Source organism: Bufo bufo, chromosome 5, assembly GCF_905171765.1.
Source record: "Bufo bufo chromosome 5, aBufBuf1.1, whole genome shotgun sequence".
Classification (NCBI taxonomy): domain Eukaryota; kingdom Metazoa; phylum Chordata; class Amphibia; order Anura; family Bufonidae; genus Bufo; species Bufo bufo.
The window spans coordinates 533,083,544-533,105,523 of NC_053393.1; the positions used below are offsets into that span (position 1 = coordinate 533,083,544).

The 21,980-nt window shown below is 47.4% G+C and overlaps 1 protein-coding gene across 1 annotated transcript in view; it reads right to left on the bottom strand.

The window, feature by feature from the left end:
- LOC121000660 (cytoplasmic dynein 1 intermediate chain 1) overlaps positions 1–21,980 on the bottom strand; it is a 382,322-nt gene that overhangs the window by 147,613 nt on the left and 212,729 nt on the right. The window contains exons 7-8 of the mRNA XM_040431238.1: positions 21,173–21,272; positions 20,358–20,483 (exon numbers count right to left, since the gene is read on the bottom strand). Coding sequence (XP_040287172.1) covers positions 20,358–20,483; positions 21,173–21,272 — 226 coding nt within the window. The remainder of the gene's footprint in view (positions 1–20,357; positions 20,484–21,172; positions 21,273–21,980) is intronic.

Sequence of the window (21,980 nt, forward strand, 5' to 3'; positions counted from 1 at the left end):
CAATTTGTATTGCCGGTAACGCCAATACCTCCTTGGCAATCGAGAGGCGCAAGGCCATCTTGTTTAAGATCGACCCCAAGTTGGCAAATTTGGCTCTTACTGAGGCGGGGAGGGACGCCCAGGGTCTCCTCTTCGGAGACTCTTTCATTAAAGACATGAGTCGTTTTGTGGGTACCTTTACCGCACTTGACAAGGCCCAAGCCAATATGCACAGAGTATTCCAGGGACGGGTCTGTCATCGGGCCGGCAGTAGTAGGGGCCGCCTGTCCGGCCGTGCAAACTTTTAGGCCCGTGGCACGAGCAGAGGTGCTGGTGGTCAACGACCGTCATTCCAGGACCAGCGCAACCCGTCACCTTTCTTCTCCACCAGAGGAAATCAATGGAGATCTCGTTCCTTCAGAGGAAATCCAAGCCAACGCAGACCCTTGGGTAAGTTCCCCCCAGATTGGGGATTCTATGGTCCCTTGTGTAGGGGGCAGACTCCATCTTTTTTCGCATGCTTGGAGTCTCATCACCTTAGATCCATGGGTACTTTCCACGGTCAGGGGATTTCACATAGAACTCACGGGTTCCACATCCCTAATCCCTCCCCTCCACCCATACCCTTGTCACCCCCAGATTGTGCTTTGGTGGACGCGGAACTGGTCTCTCTCAGGCAAAAACAGGCGATAGAACGAGTGCCCCCTTATGGGGGAGGGGTGGTCAGCAACATCTTCCTCGTCCAGAAAAAAGGGTGTCAGATGAGACCTGTCATCAACCTTCACGCTCTAAATTCGGTAGTACGCTACCGGCATTTCAAGATGGAGGGGATCCACCTCCTTCGGGACTTGTTAGTTCCCGGGGACTGGATGGTAAAACTGGATCTGAAAGATGCTTACCTGACGGTTCCAGTGGCCAGTCATTCCAGGGATCTCCTCCGGTTCCGGTGGAGAGGCGAGATCTGGAGATTCACCTGTCTACCATTCGGACTGTCATCCGCCCCTTGGTGTTTCACCAAGTTGCTGCATCCGGTCGTGTCATGGTTGAGGACACGGGGCGTGCGCCTTATCATCTATCTGGACGACATCTTGTTGATGCACGAGTCCAGGACGGGACTACTGGAACATCTCCAGTGGACAGCGAACCTACTGTCAGATCTCGGTTTCCTCCTCAACAAGGAGAAGTCCTCTCTCATCCCATCCCAGTGGATGGAGTTCCTGGGATTCATGGTGGACTCGCTCTCGGAGTCCCTCAGTCTGCCGGCGGCGAAGTTACGAGCCATCCGCAAGGAGTTGAGGCATGCTCTTCTCATGCCCAGCCTCTCATTGCGTCACCTAGCTCGCATCATCGGTTTGTTGGCCTTATCAATTCAGGCCGTGTTTCCGGCCCCGTTGCACTACCGGGCTCTACAACGGCTAAAGATCGCCCATTTTCGGACCGGTGCCTCCTTTGCGGACGCGGTGGTTTTGGACTCGGAGGCCCGAGAGGAGTTGAGTTGGTGGATCGCCAATCTGGAGGCGTGGAACGGCAGAGCGATCTTTGGATTTCTGCCGGAATTGACCATCGAGTCGGATGCGAGCCTCCAGGGCTGGGGCACCCACTGCAATGGGGTCTCCACGGGGAGAGCCTGGTCGGCGGAGGAATCCCTACTCCATATCAATGCCTTGGAACTACTAGCCGGTTCGTTTGCGGTGAGGAGTTTTTCCTACGGGATCGCCAACGCGTGCATCAGGCTACGGATGGACAATATATCGGCGGTCCAGTATGTCAACCGTTTGAGAGGTACCCACTCGGCAACCTTGGCTCGGTTGGCCAAGGATTTTTGGTCGTTTTGCCTGACCAGGGACATCATGGTACAGGCGGAATACTTGCCGGGACTGAGCAACGTTCGTGCGGACTGGAACTCACGCTACCTAGCGGATGGCAGCGATTGGCAGTTGGATCCACAGATCTTCTCAGCAATCTCGGAGATATGGGGTCCGATGTCTGTCGATCTCTTTGCCTCTCGGCTCAACAGGCAACTCGTCCGGTTTTTCAGCTGGCGTCCAGATCCGGAAGCGGTGGCGGTGGATGCGTTTCTCCAAGATTGGTCGGTATCCCGCCTCTACGCCTTCCCTCCTTTCTCGATGATTCCGAGGACTCTCCTTCAGGTCCAACGTCACCTGGCGGATGTGGTGTTGGTGGTTCCGTTCTGGGGGTCTCAGGTCTGGTTCCCTTCGCTGATGAAGATCCTAGTGGAGGTACCTCTTCTCCTCCTGACCCGACCAGATCTCCTACGGAACCCTCAGGGTCTACACCATCCACTTCTCCTCGACGGATCCCTACGGCTGTTGGCGTGCCGGATCTCCGGACACCTGGAGCTGTCGAGGGCATTTCGGCAGCGACTCGACAGTTATTGGACAACGCATGGGCTCCCGATACCAGAAAGTCTTACCGGGCAGCCTGGAGAACTTGGGCTAATTGGTGCGTGGAACGGGACTTGGATCCCGTTTCGGCTTCTGTAGCCCACCTCCTGGAGTTCCTCACCTCTCTTTTTGAGGCGGGGAAGGCGTATCGGACCATCAACCTTTTCAGGTCCGCTATTTCTTCTTCCCATGCTGGGTACGAGGGTGTTCCGGCTGGTCAACATCCCTCGGTATCTCGATACCGAGGGATGTTGATACCGAGGGATGTTGACCAGCCGGAACACCCTCGTACCCAGCATGGGAAGAAGAAATAGCGGACCTGAAAAGGTTGATGGTCCGATACGCCTTCCCCGCCTCAAAAAGAGAGGTGAGGAACTCCAGCAGGTGGGCTACAGAAGCCGAAACGGGATCCAAGTCCCGTTCCACGCACCAATTAGCCCAAGTTCTCCAGGCTGCCCGGTAAGACTTTCTGGTACCGGGAGCCCATGCGTTGTCCAATAACTGTCGAGTCGCTGCCTGGAGAACTTGGGCTAATTGGTGCGTGGAACGGGACTTGGATCCCCTTTCGGCTTCTGTAGCCCACCTGCTGGAGTTCCTCACCTCTCTTTTTGAGGCGGGGAAGGCGTATCGGACCATCAACCTTTTCAGGTCCGCTATTTCTTCTTCCCATGCTGGGTACGAGGGTGTTCCGGCTGGTCAACATCCCTCGGTATCTCGCCTTTTACGTGGGTCACGGTTGGCTCGCCCTCCTCGGCCTCGTTTTTCCACTACGTGGGACGTCTCCCTGGTCCTATCCTTTTTATCCTCTTGGCCCGGGAATTCCGCCCTTACGCTTAGGCAATTGTCCGCAAAATTGTTGGCATTGTTTTGCCTTATTTCTTGTAAAAGGGTCTCGGATGTCAGGGCCCTTGACTACGACGCTCGTTCGTTTACCCCGGATGGGGTCACCTTTAACATTTCGCGTCGAACCAAGACTAACATTCGGTCAGTCTCCTATCCCAGTTTTCCTTCCTCTCCTATCTTGTGCCCTGTGGCTTGCCTTAAGGAGTACGAGTCCAGAACTTTGCCACACCGGTCTTCCACCGTTTCCCAATTGTTCCTTTCGATTCGGCACCCGTTTGGTCCAGTTTCTAGCCCTACGTTGGCACGTTGGCTTAAATGGGTCATGTCGCTTGCAGGTATCGACACTTCTATATTCACGGCCCATTCTGCGCGGGGTGCCTCTGCCACTGCCTTGGCGGTTTCGGGGGCCAGATTGGAGGATGTCATGCGTTTGGCTGATTGGTCGAGTGTTACCACGTTCAGAGAATTTTATTTTCGTCCTCCGTCTAATTTGTTTGCTTCTATTATAGACGGGCTTTGAACTTGCAATATGAAGCCTCCGTGTCTTGCTGTAAAACTAAATGATTTTCCTATTTCATGACGTAAAGTCATAGTTTTATTAAAGACACGGAGGCGAGTATTGCCCGCCCTATTCCCTCCCTTGGGTTTTTCTTTCGGTTTTTTGTTACAGGGGTCATGTATCTTTGCCTCTATGTATTATTAACCTTTTAAGTTATTTTGTTTTAGGTATTTATTGTCCTAATGTTTGTTTCATTGCCATTGTATTTCATGTTATTTATTGCAATTTATATTGTTTTCTGTCACTTGACGCCTGTTGAGTCAGTTGCGTAGATGGCTTCCGGACATTCTGTCCTGACATGTTTGTTTCACCTAGGCCTATGGTCTGTTTTATTTTCCAGGATGAAGTTCTTTCCGTTATAAGATGCTGTGTTACCGGTTGATGTCTTCTACAGTTTAGCCAGGTTGGCTAGTTGATTGCGCTTCATGGGCGTTGGACTTTCCGTTCCAGTTACAGTTCGGAGTTATCGTTGGGATGTTCGTGATGTCAGCACCAGATTTTCAAAGAAAGAGGAAGTTCCAGAGGAAGAGCGGCCTATTATAGGGGCCATTGGGGAGGGACCTTGGTTGCTATGGTTCCTTGTATGTAAATTTTTTCTCTTTGCTGCTATTGGTGGTCAGTAAAGAAGGAGAAAGCAATACGAAGCCTCCGTGTCTTTAATAAAACTATGACTTTACGTCATGAAATAGGAAAATCATTTAGTTACATCCTGTATTATACTCCAGAGCTGCACTCACTATTCTGCCGGTGCAGTCACTGTGTACATACATTACATTACTTAGGCCTCTTTCACACTTGCGTTGTTGGGATCCGGCATGCACTCCATTTGCCGGAGGTGCCCGCCGGATCCGGAAAAACGCAAGTGTACTGAAAGCATTTGAAGACGGAGCCGTCTTCAAAATGCTTTCAGTGTTACTATGGCACCCAGGACGCTATTAAAGTCCTGGTTGCCATAGTAGTAGTGGGGAGCGGGGGAGCAGTATACTTACAGTCCGTGCGGCTCCCGGGGCGCTCCAGAATGACGTCAGAGCGCCCCATGCGCATGGATGACATGATCCATGCGATCACGTGATCCATGCGCTTGGGGCGCCCTGACGTCACTCTGGAGCGTCCGGGGAGCCGCACGGACGGTAAGTATACTGCTCCCCCGCTCCCCACTACACTTTACCATGGCTGCCAGGACTTTAGCGTCCCGGCAGCCATGGTAACCACTCTGAAAAAGCTAAATGTCGGGTCCGGCAATGCGCCGAAACGACGTTTAGCTTAAGGCCGGATCCGGATCAATGCCTTTCAATGGGCATTAATTCCGGATCCGGCCTTGCGGCAAGTGTTCCAGATTTTTGGCCGGAGCAAAAAGCGCAGCATGCTGCGGTATTTTCTCCGGCCAAAAAACGTTCCTTTCCCGAACTGAAGACATCCTGATGCATCCTGATGCATCCTGAACGGATTTCTCTCCATTCAGAATGCATTAGGATAAAACTGATCAGGATTCTTCCGGCATAGAGCCCCGACGACGGAACTCTATGCCGGAAGAAAAGAACAACGCAAGTGTGAAAGAGCCCTGATCCTGAGTTACATCCTGTATTATACTCCAGAGCTGCACTCACTATTCTGCTGGTGCAGTCACTGTGTACATACATTACATTACTTATCCTGTACTGATCCTGAGTTACATCCTGTATTATTCTCCAGAGCTGCACTCACTATTCTGCTGGTGGAGTCACTGTGTACATACATTACATTACTTATCCTGTACTGATCCTGAGTTACATCCTGTATTATACTCCAGAGCTGCACTCACTATTCTGCTGGGGCATTCACTGTCTACATACTTTACATTACTTATCCTGTACTGATCCTGAGTTACATCCTGTATTATTCTCCAGAGCTGCACTCACTATTCTACAGGCTCTGCAGCTGGAATCTCCCAGCGGTTCTGCTGGCTTTGTGTTTTTAGCTCAGGTGTTTCACTGTATCTATTAATAGAGAGCAGATCTATATACTATGACACAAGCTGGAGGTGGAGCGTTGGACTGTTATAAAATAAGTTGTGTAATGGACAAGGTTAATTTAATGTAATTTTTTTCCACTGTTGCTGAATCAGAATTCAAAACGTGGTTCCCCGTGCACCCAGCAGGTGATTGACTGCCTGGTATCCATCACCCATGTATGTGTCATTGAGGTTATGTACACGGGCAGACTGAAGCGGTGGTCTTCACAGCGCATGCGCGGTGTGAAGGCTTTGCAAATATGCGCATGTCAGGGAGCATGGCGATGTCGGCAGGCAGGCAGTACTAGGAGCGGGGCGGTGTACCGGGCAGGGTAGGCAGGTCACAACGCATTGTAAATGTAGTTTGGTGGAGCTCTGACCCGCCCACAGTGCAGGAAGAAACCAAGTAACCAATGCCGGGCTTTGCTGGGATAAAAAAAAAATACAAAAAAAACACAAATTAGTAGATAATATAGCTCTATTTCATTAGTACTTTGGTCGTCCATCCCTTTTAGGCTACTTTTACACTAGCGTTTTAGTTTTCCGGTATTGAGATCTGTCATAGGGGCTCAATACCGGGAAAAAAACGCTTCGGTTTTGTCCCCATTCATTGTCAATGGGGACAAAACTGAACTGAACAGAACGGAGCGCTCCGTTAAAGGGGTTGTCCGAGATGTTTAATAAAGCAGAGACAGTGTTATAATAGTAATAAAAAATGATACATATCGGCCAGAACCGCCTCCGTTCCGGCACCACTCCTCCTCTCCTCCCGGTGGCTTCAGCCGTGATGTTTCGGCCACAGCTGCAGCCAATCGCTGGTCTCGGCGGCATATGGCAGAAGACCAGTGATTGGTTGTAGCAGTCACGGGCGAAATACCAGCGCGGCCGTCACCTCTCCAGTCTGAACAGGACGGTATTGTATACATTTTTTCAAAATTATTATAACACTGTCCCTGTTGATTTTAAAAAAATGGACAACCCCTTTAATCAGTGTATAAATAAAAAGTTCTACAAACTTTTAAAAACATTTCTGTTTGACTTCTTAATCGTTTTCAAGACCTCCGCTTGCTGTCAGTGAATGAGAACAGTTGTGTCTACATTCAGAAGTGGTAAAACCTGTCTATAGCTAGTACTGCTCTCAGCTGAGGGTTTGTCACATATCGTATCCAGTCTAGACAATGCTCTGTGACGGCAGACTGATGCATTGTAGCAGCTGCTGCGGATGTGTTTAGCTCACAGAGCATTGTCTGGAGCGGATACAGTTGTAACAAACCCTCAGTGGGGACCAGGACTAGCTATGGACAGGATTACTGCCTCTGAATGTAGACAAGAGTGTTCTCATTCAGCAAACACATCGTTTTTAATGACTTTCAATAGTAGCGGAAAAGCGGGTGGGGCTTAGCAGGAGTGGGAGGGGCCAAACAGTTTCTGTCAAATTTAATTTGAAGCCAGAAAATGATGCAAGAAATGGCGCAAGTCTGCAGCTGCTCATAGCAGCCATACATTTAATTTCTTGGCTTAAATACAACCCAAGATGCACCTAAATTTGGTGCATTGCACTCCAGCGCACTTCATTTTAAAGGGGTTGTCCAGGATTAGAGAAAAATGTCTGCTTTGTTCCAAAAACAGCACCACCACTGTCTATAGGTTATACCTGGTACTGCAGCTCAATTCCATTGGAGTGAATGGTGCTGAGCTGTAATACCGCACACAACCTGTAGACAGGGGTGGCGCTGTTTTTCTAGTCCTGGACAATCCCTGGTATAATAAATATCCTTCATAGTATAAAAGAGATTTTTTTGGGGGAAACTGGAAAATCCCATTAAGGGCTTATATTTATAGACATTTTTAAAATCTTTAGACCCCATTTTTGCAGCTCAAGTAAATTCTTGGACGTTACGCTGACCTGGCGAGTCTAGAACGTTCTACCACCCACGGGCTGAGCGTTCCAGAGCGGTGAGTGAGACATGGAACATCTCAGCCCGTGTGCAGAAGGTGTAGAAGGATTCTGCCCTGATTCTTTACATGCCAGGCACATATACGAGGCCGGGTGTGGAAGCCACGAGAAAACATCTCCAGGGAAGGAAGTCATACTTTGTGGTGCAGAAGACGTGGGCTGCCGACTTAACCAACATTTTCCATGGACTTTGTGTATGAAAACAGAAATTGGGACGTTGTCATCGGAGTTGTGGCAAGACAGCGGATGGGGGCCAAGTATCACTAGGGGTAACGCTGCCAGATTCCTTCGGCTTTCCCTTATTGCAGTATATTCTTGAGGGTAAATCAAGGGCGTCTTGGTCAAAGTGGCCGTCATTGTTTACCAAAGGAAATGAACCATAAAAATCAATGGAATGTATGAGAAAATACTATGAGGATAAGGGGAATAGAGAGGTTACATCTCACCTCCAGACAAGCAAGGCATTAGGATAAGGAATTCTTAAAGGAAAATTCCCATAATCATAGCCATATACTGCTGCCGCGTTTACCTGAAACAAATCCGATAGCTGTGTAAGCAGGACAAGGTCAGGAGTTTCCACCAAAGGCTGTATTTGATTACACACATTACTTATCCTGTACTGATCCTGAGTTACATCCTGTGTTATACTCCAGAGCTGCACTCACTATTCTGCTGGTGGAGTCACTGTGTACATACATTACATTACTTATCCTGTACTGATCCTGAGTTACATCCTGTGTTATACTCCAGAGCTGCACTCACTATTCTGCTGGTGGAGTCACTGTGTAAATACATTACATTACTTATCCTGTACCGATCCTGAGTTACATCATGTATTATACACCAGAGCTGCACTCACTATTCTGCTGGTGCAGTCACTATGTAAATACATTACATTATTTATCCTGTACTGATCCTGAGTTACATCCTGTGTTATACTCCAGAGCTGCACTCACTATTCTGCTGGTGGAGTCACTGTGTAAATACATTACATTACTTATCCTGTACTGATCCTGAATTACATCCTGTATTATACTCCAGAGCTACACTCACTATTCTGCTGGTGCAGTCACTGTGTACATACATTACTTATCCTGTACTGATCCTGAATTACATCCTGTATTATACTCCAGGGCTGCACTCACTATTCTGCTGGAGCAGTCACTGTGTACATACATTACTTATCCTGTACTGATCCTGAGTTACATCCTGTGTTATACTCCAGAGCTGCACTCACTATTCTGCTGGTGGAGTCACTGTGTAAATACATTACATTACTTATCCTGTACTGATCCTGAATTACATCTTGTATTATACTCCAGAGCTGCACTCACTATTCTGCTGGTGGAGTCACTGTGTACATACATTACATTACTCATCCTGTACTGATCCTGAGTTTTACATCAAGACACGGAGGCTCCTATTGCTATCCCTTTCTTTACTGTCCACCAATAGCAGCAAAGAATACATTTTATAAAATTGATCAAGAACAAGTAACCATAGTAATCAGGTCCCTCCCTTGACAGCCCCCTATAATAGGCAGATCCTCCTCTGGACCTCCCTCTTTCTTTGCTGCTGGCACCAGATAAGTACACCTGTATGATACCTCTTTTTGCCTTATTGCCGTTTGCTCCCACTCTGTAGCCTCCGCTACCCCTGCCACCGGTCCCACCCGCCATCTTATCTGCAGTTTCTTGCCGTCCTTTATCCCCCTCATCAATCTGCGCTGGTTCGCTTTCCCTTCTTCCATCTTTCCTGGTCGGCCGCGAGATCTCGTGAGATCTCGGCGGCCATCTTGCTCCTCTCATTCGGCCTTTACTCTTGCCGTTTGCGAGATTTTGGCGGCCATTTTGCGCGCCTATTCTGGCGCCGTTGCCCCGAGATCTCGTTGGATTTCGGCGGCCTCTTAAGGCCACCCTCTCGCGAGATTTCGGTGGCCATTTTCCCCTCGGCTTATCCGGTGAGCTCCGTCTCGTCCTGCTGCTGCGCCATCTAGGGTGATTAACCCTGTATAAGTATACCTCCTCTCCCTCCATTTTGTTACTCTGGGCCCTCTATTAGACCTCCTGCCCCTCTATTTGGTCCTTTGGCCCTGTTTTGTGTTTCCCCTTGGGCTATCAATTGTAGTTATGCCTCGCTCTGACCCCCCTCCCAATGCAAATAGCCCCCCCTTATCCCCTGAGGGGGGACCCCTGCACACTCCGAGTGATGACCAGGCGCTGGCGCTCCAGCGCTCTGTCTCTAGTGCCATCATGGCAGCCATGGGTTCTATGTCTACCATCTTATCCCAGAGCATTTCTCAGGCCTTGTCTGCTCACCCTCCTAGAGGGAATTTACAAACCGCCCCCATTATTGATCCGCAGCATAGCAATTTAGATCCTCCTGTATTACAGGAGACAATGACTGGTGCGCATACGGCCACCCCTGAAAACGTGCTGAGTTCACGTAAGAGAGCCTTACCGCGCCAGGCAGAACGGACGCGGCTATGGAAATGCGCTAGAGCTCCGAAAGGGGTTCAGACGAGGAGGCTTTCGCGGATGCACATCATGATTCGGAGGAGGAAACCCCTTACCAATATTCGGCCCCGGCCGGCCCCACTCATTCCACTTCGCTGGCCATAGAAAGTGCTTCCTCCTCCGTCAATAACGTAGCCACCCCCCTGGTAGATCCAGCGGGTGAGCCTATGTTTGATCCAGATGTCCTTCATCACCCAAGATTGGCGGAGTGGCTTCCGGCCGATCAGGTGGGTAAATACCTAGAGCACTGGGTACGTCGCCCCCTCAGTAAGGAGGCATGTAGTAAGCTCAGGGCGGAATGCCCCAGGCCTTTAATCCCCAATAGAGTGTGCGAGACTCCGGTCGTTGACCCCCAAAGTCACGCAGTTCCTCTCTAAGTCCGGCTGGAACCCCCGTAAAGGGTTGGATTCCGCTCTACGCAGTTGCCAGGACAAATTGCTTGATATCTTTGGTCCCCTGGCCAAATTGTTTGAAATGGCAGAAGTTGCCAGAGCAGAAGGCTATCCGGTAGATCCGGAAGAACTTAAGAGCCAACACCTCCCTTGCGATTGAACGGCATAAAGCCATTTTGTTTAAAATTGACCCTAAACTGGTAAACCTGGCCCTAACTGAGGCAGGCAAGGACGCCCAAGGCCTCTTGTTCGGAGACTCGTTCATTAAGGACCTGAGTCGTTTTGTGGGGGCATTTATGGCCCTCGATAAGGCCCAGTCCTCTATGAGGAAAGTTTTTCAGGGACGGGTCTCCACTAGGGCCGGCAGTAGCAGGGGCCGCCTGTCCGGCCGTTCCAGTTTCAACACCCGTAGCGCGGGCAGAGGCTCCTTCAACCAAAGACCTGCTTTCCAGGACCAGAGGAACCCATCACCCTTCTTCCCGGCAAGAGGCGGCCAGTGGCGCTCCAGGTCGTTCAGAGGAACTCCCAACTCCAGGAGACCTTACGGTAAGTCCTCCCCCAGACGGGGGGTTTTCGGAAGATTACATCGGGGGCAGACTCCGTAATTTTTTCCATGCCTGGTCAGCCATCACATCAGACCCCTGAGTCTTGGCCACGGTCAAAGGGTTCCGCATCGAGCTAGTAGACTCCCCAGACCTAGTTCTCCCTCCACCGCCTCTTCTACTGTCGCGACCCCACGGTGCACTCGTAGACAGGGAACTTATGTCTCTATTTTGCAAACGAGCGATCGAGAGGGCCCCCCTCTTCCCGAGGGAGTCCTAAGCAATATTTTCCTAGTGCAGAAGAAAGGTGGTCAGATGCGCCCGGTCATAAATCTTCGGGCTCTGAATTCAGTAGTTCGTTATCGCCACTTCAAGATGGAGGGGATTCACCTGCTCCGGGATCTTCTCCTTCCTGGGGACTGGATGGTGAAACTGGACCTCAAAGACGCTTACTTGACGGTTCCAGTTTCAACCCCATCCAGGGACCTCCTGCCCTTCCGTTGGAGAGGGGAGGTCTGGCATTTCACCTGCCTCCACTTTGGCCTGTCATCGGCTCCTTGGTGTTTCACCAAACTGATGCGTCCCGCCATGTCATGGCTACAAAGTCGGGGAGTGCGGCTGATTGTATACCTGGACGATATCCTCCTCATGCATCAGTCCAGAACGACCCTACTAGAACACTTTCATTGGACTTCAGACCTCCTCTCACGCCTCGGATTCCTCCTCAATCTGGAGAAGTCATGCCCTGACCCCGTTACAACGGATAGAGTTTTTGGGATTCACCGTGGACTCGATTGCAGAGTCACTCAGCCGCCCGACGACGAAGTTACACTCTATACGCAAAGAACTCCGTCATGCTCTGTCAGCGCCCCATCTGTCGCTGCGCCAGCTAGCCTGAATCATCGGCCTGTTGGCCTCCTCTATTCAAGCCGTTTTCCAGGCACCATTTCATTACCGTGCACTTCAGCGTCTAAAGATAGCACACCTTCGTTCCGGTGCTGCGTTTGCGGATACAGTGGTCCTGGATTCGGAAGCAAGAGAAGAACTCCGTTGGTGGATCAACAATCTGGAGGCGTGGAACGGCAGAGCGATTTTCGGTTTCCAGCCCGAATTCACAGTGGAGTCGGATGCGAGCCTCCAGGGCTGAGGGGCTCACTGCGACGGGATCTCTACAGGCGGCCGTTGGTCAGAGGACGAAACACTTCTCCACATCAATGCCTTGGAGCTCCTGGCTGGCTCCTTTGCCATTCGGAGTTTCACCAATGGGATTGCCCACGCGTGCATCAGACTTCGTATGGACAATGTTTCAGCCGTGCGTTACGTCAACCATCTGGGCGGAACCCACTCTACGACTCTAGCACATTTGGCGAAGGAATTTTGGTCTTACTGCCTATCCAAGGATATCATGGTCCAGGCGGAGTACATTCCGGGCCTCCACAACAGTCGGGCAGATTGGAGTTCCCGATACTTCTTGGACGGCAGCGATTGGAAGCTGGCTCCGACGATCTTTTCCGCAATATCATGCGTTTGGGGTCCTCTCGTCATAGACCTGTTCGCCTCGCGACTCAACACTCAGCTCCCTCGCTTCTTCAGCTGGCGCCCGGATCCGGAGGCGGAGGCAGTGGATGCTTTCCTGCAGGACTGGTCCAATTTGCTTCTATATACGTTTCCACCTTTCACTATGATCCCAAGGATGCTACTCCAAACACGTCGCCAGTCGGCCGATCTGGTAGTGGTGGTCCCATTCTGGGGGACCCAGGCCTGGTTCCCGGCTCTTCTGGAACTCATCGTGGATGTGCCTCTTCTTCTGCCGAGTCAAGTGGAGCTTCTCCGCGACCCTCAGGGGCAACACCACCCGCTCCTACTGGACGGATCCCTTCAGTTGCTAGCCTGCCGGATCTCAGGACGCTAGGAGAGGTCGAGGGCATTTCGGACGCAACTAGACGCCTCCTGGACAATGCATGGGCTCCCGGCACCAGAAAATCTTATAGGGCAGCCTGGAGAACTTGGGCTAGCTGGTGCTTGGAACGGGACCTGGATCCCGTTTCGGCACCTGTGAGATACCTGTTACAGTTCCACACTTCCTTATTTGAGGCAGGTAAGGCTTATCGGACGATTAACCTCTTTAGATCTGCCATTTCTTCCAAGCATCAGGGTTTTGATGGTACCCCTGCTAGGCAGAATCCTTCGGTTTGTCGTTTATTGCGTGGTCTCGCCTGGCTCGTCCTCCCCGTCCTCGTTTTATTACGACTTGGGATGTTTCTTCCGTATTGTCCTTCTTTTCTTCATGGCTCGATAATCCGGACCTATCTTTGCGTCAGTTGTCGGCCAAGTTAGTGACTCTCTTTTGCCTTTTTTCGTGCAAACGGGTCTCTGACGTCCGGGCTCTTGATCATGATGCCAGATCCTTCAACATTTCTAGACGCACTAAGACCAACATCAGATCGGTATCGTACCCCAGTTTCCCGTCTGCGCCAGCTCTTTGGCCGGTTGCCTGTTTACGGGAGTACGAATCGCGGACGAGGCCTCATCGGTCTCCTACGGTTCCTCAGCTTTCCATTCGCCATCCTTTCGGCCCAGTCTCCAGCCCTACTTTAGCTCGTTGGATGAAGTGGGTTATGTCCCTGGCGGGAGTGGATACTTCCATTTTCACCGCGCATTCAGTGAGAGGTGCGGCTGCTACCTCTTTGGCGATTTCTGGAGCTCGTTTGGAGGACATCTTACGCCTAGCTGATTGGTCTAGGGACATTCAGGTAATTATATTTTCGGCCTCCCCCTCATGTTTTTTCAGCCATAATTGAACAGCTTTGAACTTGCAATAGGAGCCTCCGTGTCTTGATGTAAAACTGCATGATTTTCCTAGTCTACGACGTAAAGTCATGGTTTTATTAAAGACACGGAGGCGAGTATTGCCCACCCTTTTTTCCCTCCCTTGCTTATTATTATGTGCGTTTATATTTGTATTATTTATTGATATTATTTATTCTTCATGCATCTACATGATTTTGATTTGCCAGCGAGTTTGGTGTCTACGCTCTATTTATTTCCCTATATTCTCTGTTCTTTCTCCTTTCAGGTTGATGTTCCTACCGACTGCGACTTATTGCATCTTTGGTTCGCCTTTCCACAAGTTGGCCAGGTTGGCCCCATCCTACAGTTTTGCTGGTGTTGAGGCGTTTTTTCTCCAGTTGTACGGTTCCAGTTCAGGATTCGGTTCCTGGTTCCTGTTTGCAGTTCCGGTCTTGGTGTCAGAGTCTCAAAGAAAGAGGAAGGTCCAGAGGAGGAGCTGCCTATTATAGGGGGCTGTCAGGGGAGGGACCTGGTTACTATGGTTACTTGTTCTTGATCAATTTTGTAAAATGTATTCTTTGCTGCTATTGGTGGACAGTAAAGAAAGGGATAACAATACTCGCCTCCGTGTCTTTAATAAAACCATGACTTTACGTCATAGACTAGGAAAATCATGCAGTTACATCCTGTATTATACTCCAGAGCTGCACTCACTGTTCTGCAGGTGGAGTCACTGTGTAAGTACATTACATTACTTATCCTGTACTGATCCTGATTTCCATCCTGTATTATACCCCAGAGCTGCACTCACTATTCTGCTGGCGGAGTCACTGTGTACATACATTACATTACTTATCCTGTACTGATCCTGAGTTACATCCAGTATTATACTCCAGAGCTGCACTCACTATTCTGCTGGTGGAGTCACTGTGTACATACATTACTTATCCTGTACTGATCCTGAGTTACATCCTGTATTATACTCCAGAGCTGCACTCGCTATTCTGCAGGTGGAGTCACTGTGTAATTACATTACATTACTTATCCTATACTAATCCTGATTTCCATCCTGTATTATACTCCCGAGCTGCACTCACTATTCTGCTGGTGGAGTCACTGTGTACATACATTACTTATCCTGTACTGATCCTGAGTTACATCCTATATTATACTCCAGAGCTGCACTCACTATTCTGCTGGTGCGGTCACTGTGTACATACATTACTTATCCTGTACTGATCCTGAGTTACATCCTGTATTATACTCCAGAGCTGCACTCGCTATTCTGCAGGTGGAGTCACTGTGTAAGTACATTACATTACTGATCCTATACTAATCCTGATTTCCATCCTGTATTATACTCCCGAGCTGCACTCACTATTCTGCTGGTGGAGTCACTGTGTACATACATTACTTATCCTGTACTAATCCTGAGTTACATCCTGTAGTATACTGCAAAGCTGCACTCACTATTCTGCTGGTGGAGTCACTGTGTACATACATTACATTACTTATCCTGTAGTGATTGTGAGTTACATCTTGTATTATACTCCAGAGCTGCACTCACTATTCTGCTAGTGGAGTCACTGTGTACATACATTACTTATCCTGTACTGATCCTGAGTTACATCCTGTATTATACTCCAGAGCTGCACTCGCTATTCTGCTGGGGTAGTCACTGTGTACATACATTACATTACTTATCCTGTACTGATCCTGAGTTACATCCTGTATTATACTCCAGAGCTGCACTCACTATTCTGCTGGTGGAGTCATTGTGTACATACATTACATTACTTATCCTGTACTGATCCTGAGTTACATCCTGTGTTATACCCCAGAGCTGCACTCACTATTCTGCTGGTGGAGCCCCATAACAGTGCCCACATGATACTGTTAGCCACAGTGCCTCCATAACACCCACAGAGCCCCCAATAACAGTGGCAGCTTCAATGCTCTCAAACTACTGACTACCATAGTGTCCCCATAACAGTGCCAGTATTATTAAACAGGTTGTCTGAGTTAAAAAATTTGCTACATGGCAGGGGAGGGGTTAAAATAATAAAACTAGTTATGCTTGCAGGTTCAAACCTCCTACAATTGTAGCAAACCATCAGCTGTGAGACATGTCAAATCTGTAGAGGATTTCATCTTTTTGATCCATAAAGGAGTATTCCCTTTCTCAGACGGCAAGCAGAACTCTTAAAAATGGTGAGATTCTGAAGCACGAAGTAGATTAGGAAGTTGCAGAATGACTAAGATCTACTTGCATGAAAGTGGAAAAGCCCTTTAAGAATCTGGCAGGGCAGGGAGCACTTCAGCTGCGGCCTCTTTACACATTATGGAAGGTGTCAGTGACCTGGCATGAGCGGTGCCCCGCCAACTTCATTAAGGAACACCTGTAACTAATCTCTTTTGACTACGACTAACCCAAGGCAAACAGGCTTCAATTACCTAAATCTTCACCTTTTTGGCAAAGGAACCTCTATGACCGAAAAGAAAAAATACTATAAAAAGCGATGAAATGTAAAATCTCAGGGCAGCGCCAAACAAACCACACAAGTGAGTCAGCCCTCTTGTCATTAAGAAAACACCCATAATTCTTCACCCAAGCTCACGGCAAAATACTAATCCAACTTCTGCTACATTCTCAGCTGGACATCAACACCTACTACGTGCTCAGAAGGTCGTCACAGAATCTCAGGTTCTCGCTAATATCCTCTGAAAATACTGTCATGGGTGTGTGTTTTTTGCTACAAGGTCATATGGGGGTAGTGTGAGATATAATGGGATGTTTATGGATGTCCCTAGTCTCATAGTTGCCTTGACAGGGCAATGAGACATGTACTTCATGAGATATCTGAGGTCTTCAGATCACCTATGAGAGTGGTATGCCACCTTAAGGATTGGTATTGTTCTATTTTAGGCGGAGAACTAGGCCCAATGGTTTGGCAGTCCTTGAGGACTTGGCAACAATGTGGCCAATGTCTGGTAGCTAAGTATAGGGCAAGAGGTGGACATCTATGTGACGTGTCTTCCACCTAAAAGAAGGCACCTGTACAGGTAACCCCACCTTGCTATAGAGCTTTCCTTCCTTTCGTAGGTCACATCTGCAGTGGTGAATGGACCATGGGCTGCACCATCAAGGGGTCTGCATGAAGGGCCACACACAGGATGGTGGGCAGAAAAGATGGTGGCTTTCATATCAGGTTTAGGGAAGTCCCTAGTCCCACACTTGCCTTGATAGGGCAAGAACGCATCTACAGTACTTGATGAGACATCTGAGTTTTTTAGATCACCTATGAGAGTGGTGTGTCACCTTAAGGACTGGTATTACTTTTAGGCATAGAACTAGACCCAATGGGTCGACAGTACTTGAGGACTGAGAAAAATGCGGCCAATGTCTGGTAGCTATAAATAGGGCAAGAGGTGTACATCTATGTGACGTGTCTTCCACACAAGAGAAAGCACTGGGACAAGTGTCCCCACCTTGCAATGGAGCCATCCTTCCTCTTGTAGGTCACATCAGCAGTGGTGAATGGACCATGAGCTGCACCATCAAAGGGCCTGCATGCAGGGCCAGACTGAGGATGGTGGGCAAAAAGGTTGGTGACCCTCATCCCATCTTTAAGACCAAATCAAAGCAACGTTGCCATCCATTGATGTGCGGTAATCTTCTACCAGGTAATAACCTGGTCCATCTGTCACTCCATAAATGACATTACATTGGTAAGGGGTATGGGGAAAAAAGACATGGTTTTTCCAATGTGATGGTGATTTCAACAAGTGGTTGACAGAAGGGAAGGTGGAGAAGTTGGTGGAGGCCTGTTGATCTCTGTAATGGTGAAGGTCTTGGAGCACATGGCCCATGTGCCCTAGTTATAATCCGGATAATCCGTTTTTATCTACATGGCATTGGTGAGGGCAGGGGGTGCCCGCTGGTCAATAGTAAAATTTTTACATAGCAACAAGCAGCAAAAGCAGAAAGCTGTGGTGAACCTGGCGCAGCAGAGGGCAGGCGTCATCCCACAGCCGAGAAGTCAGATTTGTCATTAATGTTGTGCAGCAGTCAGATGGAAGAGGAATGATGTAGTAAGTATGAGTGGGCAGGGGGAGGCTCGGAAAATCTACGGGTAATCTGCAGGTCTCCGGTTACTATGGCAACCCACAGCAACTTCACCGGGAGGTGTCCAAACAGGAAAGCAAAAAAATATTTTCTAGTATCTACAGACCGCAGGAGTATACTGGTAACATGTTATAATAAAGAGGTTTTCTATCTATCTATCTATCTATCTATCTATCTATCTCATATCTATCTATCTATTATCTATCTATCTATCTATTATCTATCTATCTATCTATCTATCTATCTATCTATTTCATATCTTACCTGTATATCTATCTATTATCTATCTATCTATCTATCTATCTATCTATCTATCTATCTCATATCTATCTATTATCTATTTCATATCTTACCTGTATATCTATCTATTGTATGGATATGTGGAGAGAATCTCTAAATCGCACATCCTCATACCTATGCTTCTGATATACAACTGTTTTCAATTATCAGCATTTCTTATGATAAAACATGGCTGTACAGCGATGCTATCAATCATTTGCTGTGCACTATAAAGAGGCAATTAGTATACAGTTTGATCAAAGCGCATAGGCCCACTTACCGCGACAAGGATGCCTCTTGTTTAAGTGGGAACCTACTCTAACCATGGCGCAGAGCCGTGCGGCGACCACCACGCCTCCACACCGCTCCAGCTTCTTTTCCCCCCTCCCCTGAATCAGCACTCCTCCCCATGTGGCTCAGGTGCTTTTTAATTAGCAGAAGTCTGCAAAGGGTTTATATATTCCTACCACATCTCAGTTGGAGTTCCTGAGAGGCTGTGAACAGGTGAGCCATTTGCACCAGTTCACATGCGGCGCTGGACGGCGGCCGTCTCTGCTTCTGTGCCGTGCTGGTGGAGTGATGGGACCCGGGGCCCATGTGGCCTCACTGTACAGTGGGGCTGCTGTGCGGCTGCTGGATCCCATTGCCTGCTGGAGCGGTGTGGAGGCGTGGTGGTCGCCGCACGGCTCTGCGCCATGGTTAGAGTAGGTTCCCACTTAAACAAGAGGCATCCTTGTCGCGGTAAGTGGGCCTATGCGCTTTGATCAAACTGTATACTAATTGTCTCTTTATAGTGCACAGCAAATGATTGATAGCATCGCTGTATAGCCATGTTTTATCATAAGAAATGCTGATAATTGAAAACAGTTGTATATCAGAAGCATAGGTATGAGGATGTGCGATTTAGAGATTCTCTCCACATATCTATCTATCTATTGTGACACAGTGAGAGGTTTGGTCTGGGAAAACAGGTATTTTCCTCCCAGTATATGCTGCTGGGCTGATTTACAGCCAGGTGAGGTCAAATACCGGACCGGATTTTAAATGCCGGTCCGGGTTTTGGCAGCACCTGGCTGTCCTTAAATAGACAGCTGGGCTCAGAAGCGGGGTCTCTGTGTTGGGATCTGGGAGCCTTGTGTCTGGATGAAGGCTGGCTACCTGTGTGAATAAAACACTGAACTGTTTGATCCAAAGAACTTGTTGTTGCCTCTATACTGCGCCCGCTAATCCTGTCTACCAGAGCGAAACCACACACTATCTATCTATCTATCTATCTATCTATCTATCTATCTATAAATCTATCTATCTCATATGTATCTTTTACCTGTCTATCTATCTATCATCTATCTTTTATCTATTATCTAATATCTATCTATTTAATTTTTTATCTATCATCTAATATCTATCATGCATCTATCAAATTATCAATTATCTATCTATCTATTATCTATCTATCTTCAGGTATCTATCTATCTATCTATTATCTATCATCTATCGATCTATCGATCTATCGATCTATCTATTATCTATCTATTTATCTTCTATCTATCTATCTATTATCTATCTATTATCTATCTATCTATCTATCTATCTATCTATCTATCTATCTATCTATTATCTATCTATTATTTATCTATCTATTATCTATCTATCTATTATCTATCTATTATCTATCTATCTATTATCTATCTATCTATCTATTATCTATCTATCTATCTATTATCTATCTATCTATCTATCTATCTATTATCTATCTATCTATCTATCTATTATCTATCTATCTATCTATCTATTATTTATCTATCTATCTATCTATTATTTATCTATCTATCTATCTATCTATTATCTATCTATCTATCTATTATTTATCTATCTATCTATCTATCTATCTATCTATCTATCTATCTATTATCTATCTATCTATCTATCTATCTATCTATTATTTATCTATCTATCTAGACACATTTTTGTATTCTCACCTGACAATGGAATATATATTCTGGAGTGGTCTTCTTGAACTTCATGTTCCATACTAGGGCGACACCATCAGGTTCATGAGGGGCGTCTTCATTATTATTATAAGATGCCACCATTAGTTCTGGATACTGTAACACAGAAATGTATCCTTTATTCTCTCCATAAGGTGCTGTATATAATAATCCATGTACACCAGAGACTGATTATATATTTTACAGATACATTTAATATTTAAAACATGGACGGAAGGAAAGTGAAAAAAATGAGGAAGGGAGGAAAGACAGATGGAAAGGAGATAAAAGTGAAGAAGAAATGTAGAAAAACTAAAGGGTAGGAAAGAAGAAAGCAGAACAGTAAGGTCATGTTCACATTGGCGTTACAGGAGCAAAACAATGGAAATAACGGGAGCACTGGATCTGTCACAGGACTGTCACAAACAGTGCCAGCTAGACCCCATTGACTATAATGGGGGGCATCAGGTGACCTGGCTGCGGATTTGTCCTGTATTTGAAGACTGACGCAGATGTCAACATGGCCGAAGGAAGGAAGGTATAAAAAATGGAATATAGAAAGGAAGGGAGGGATAAAAGAAAGAAGGAAGAAGGATGGATGATGCTCTAAATTAACATGCATATGCAGTTCCTAAAAATGTCATTCTAAGCCTATGGACATTTGGTTCCACATTTGCCACTGTCACCATCTCCACCCTTCTGAGGAGCTTTACTGCTAGATTGTGAGGTCCATTTACCCGGAAGAGCATAAACCAGCCCCTGCACATCCTTCGCTGTGGACATCATCACACGCTTATCTGTCTTACCTGCAGCGACCAGTCCAGACAAGTGACCACTCGATGTTTTGACCAATGTTCATCATAGAACTGTCGATTAAATGAGAGATTGGCCCCAGCTTGGATATCCCTTTAAGAAAGAAAACACCCTGTGTCACCCATACAAGACATAGATAGTCTGTACATCCTAATACATGCAGATCTAGGAAGCAGGAGAAATATAAGGATTGTTCTTCTGAACATGGTGTTTCAGTGGTTGGTACTGGTCTGGGGTCCTGGATTTAAACTTGACCTGCATCACATTTGTATGTCTTACTCAAGTTCGCATGGGCTTTGACACAGACATTAAAATCCATGTTCTCCTTGACTCTTAGTGGTCAAAGCTCCAAATACCCTCTATAAAACTATTCACAAAAGAAATTCTGACTTCTTCCACCACTAGAGGGAGCTCAGGAGCGTTCTGCATACAGTCCATACTTTTAACATACTTTGCAGTAAGCTCTTCAGCTCCCCCTGGTGGCAGACAAAATATAATGTGCAGAAAAACATGCTGGGTCTGCTATAGAAACAGTTAGACTTTTTGGCACAGCCAGAACTTTCATGACCTCACTTCTCCTAGGGAAGGTTTGAGATTGCAGATTTTACCGCTATTTGTGTAAATTCAGCCATTTCTTTTTACTTCAGGGTGAAGTGTTGGTTAATGGGATTTTCTGACACTTTTTAACTGATGATCTATCTGGAAAGAGTCGGAAATCTTCTTTATGTCTCATATACGTAATATATATTATGAAGACGCTACATATGATACATGTCTTGCATTAAAACCTTATGTAACCAC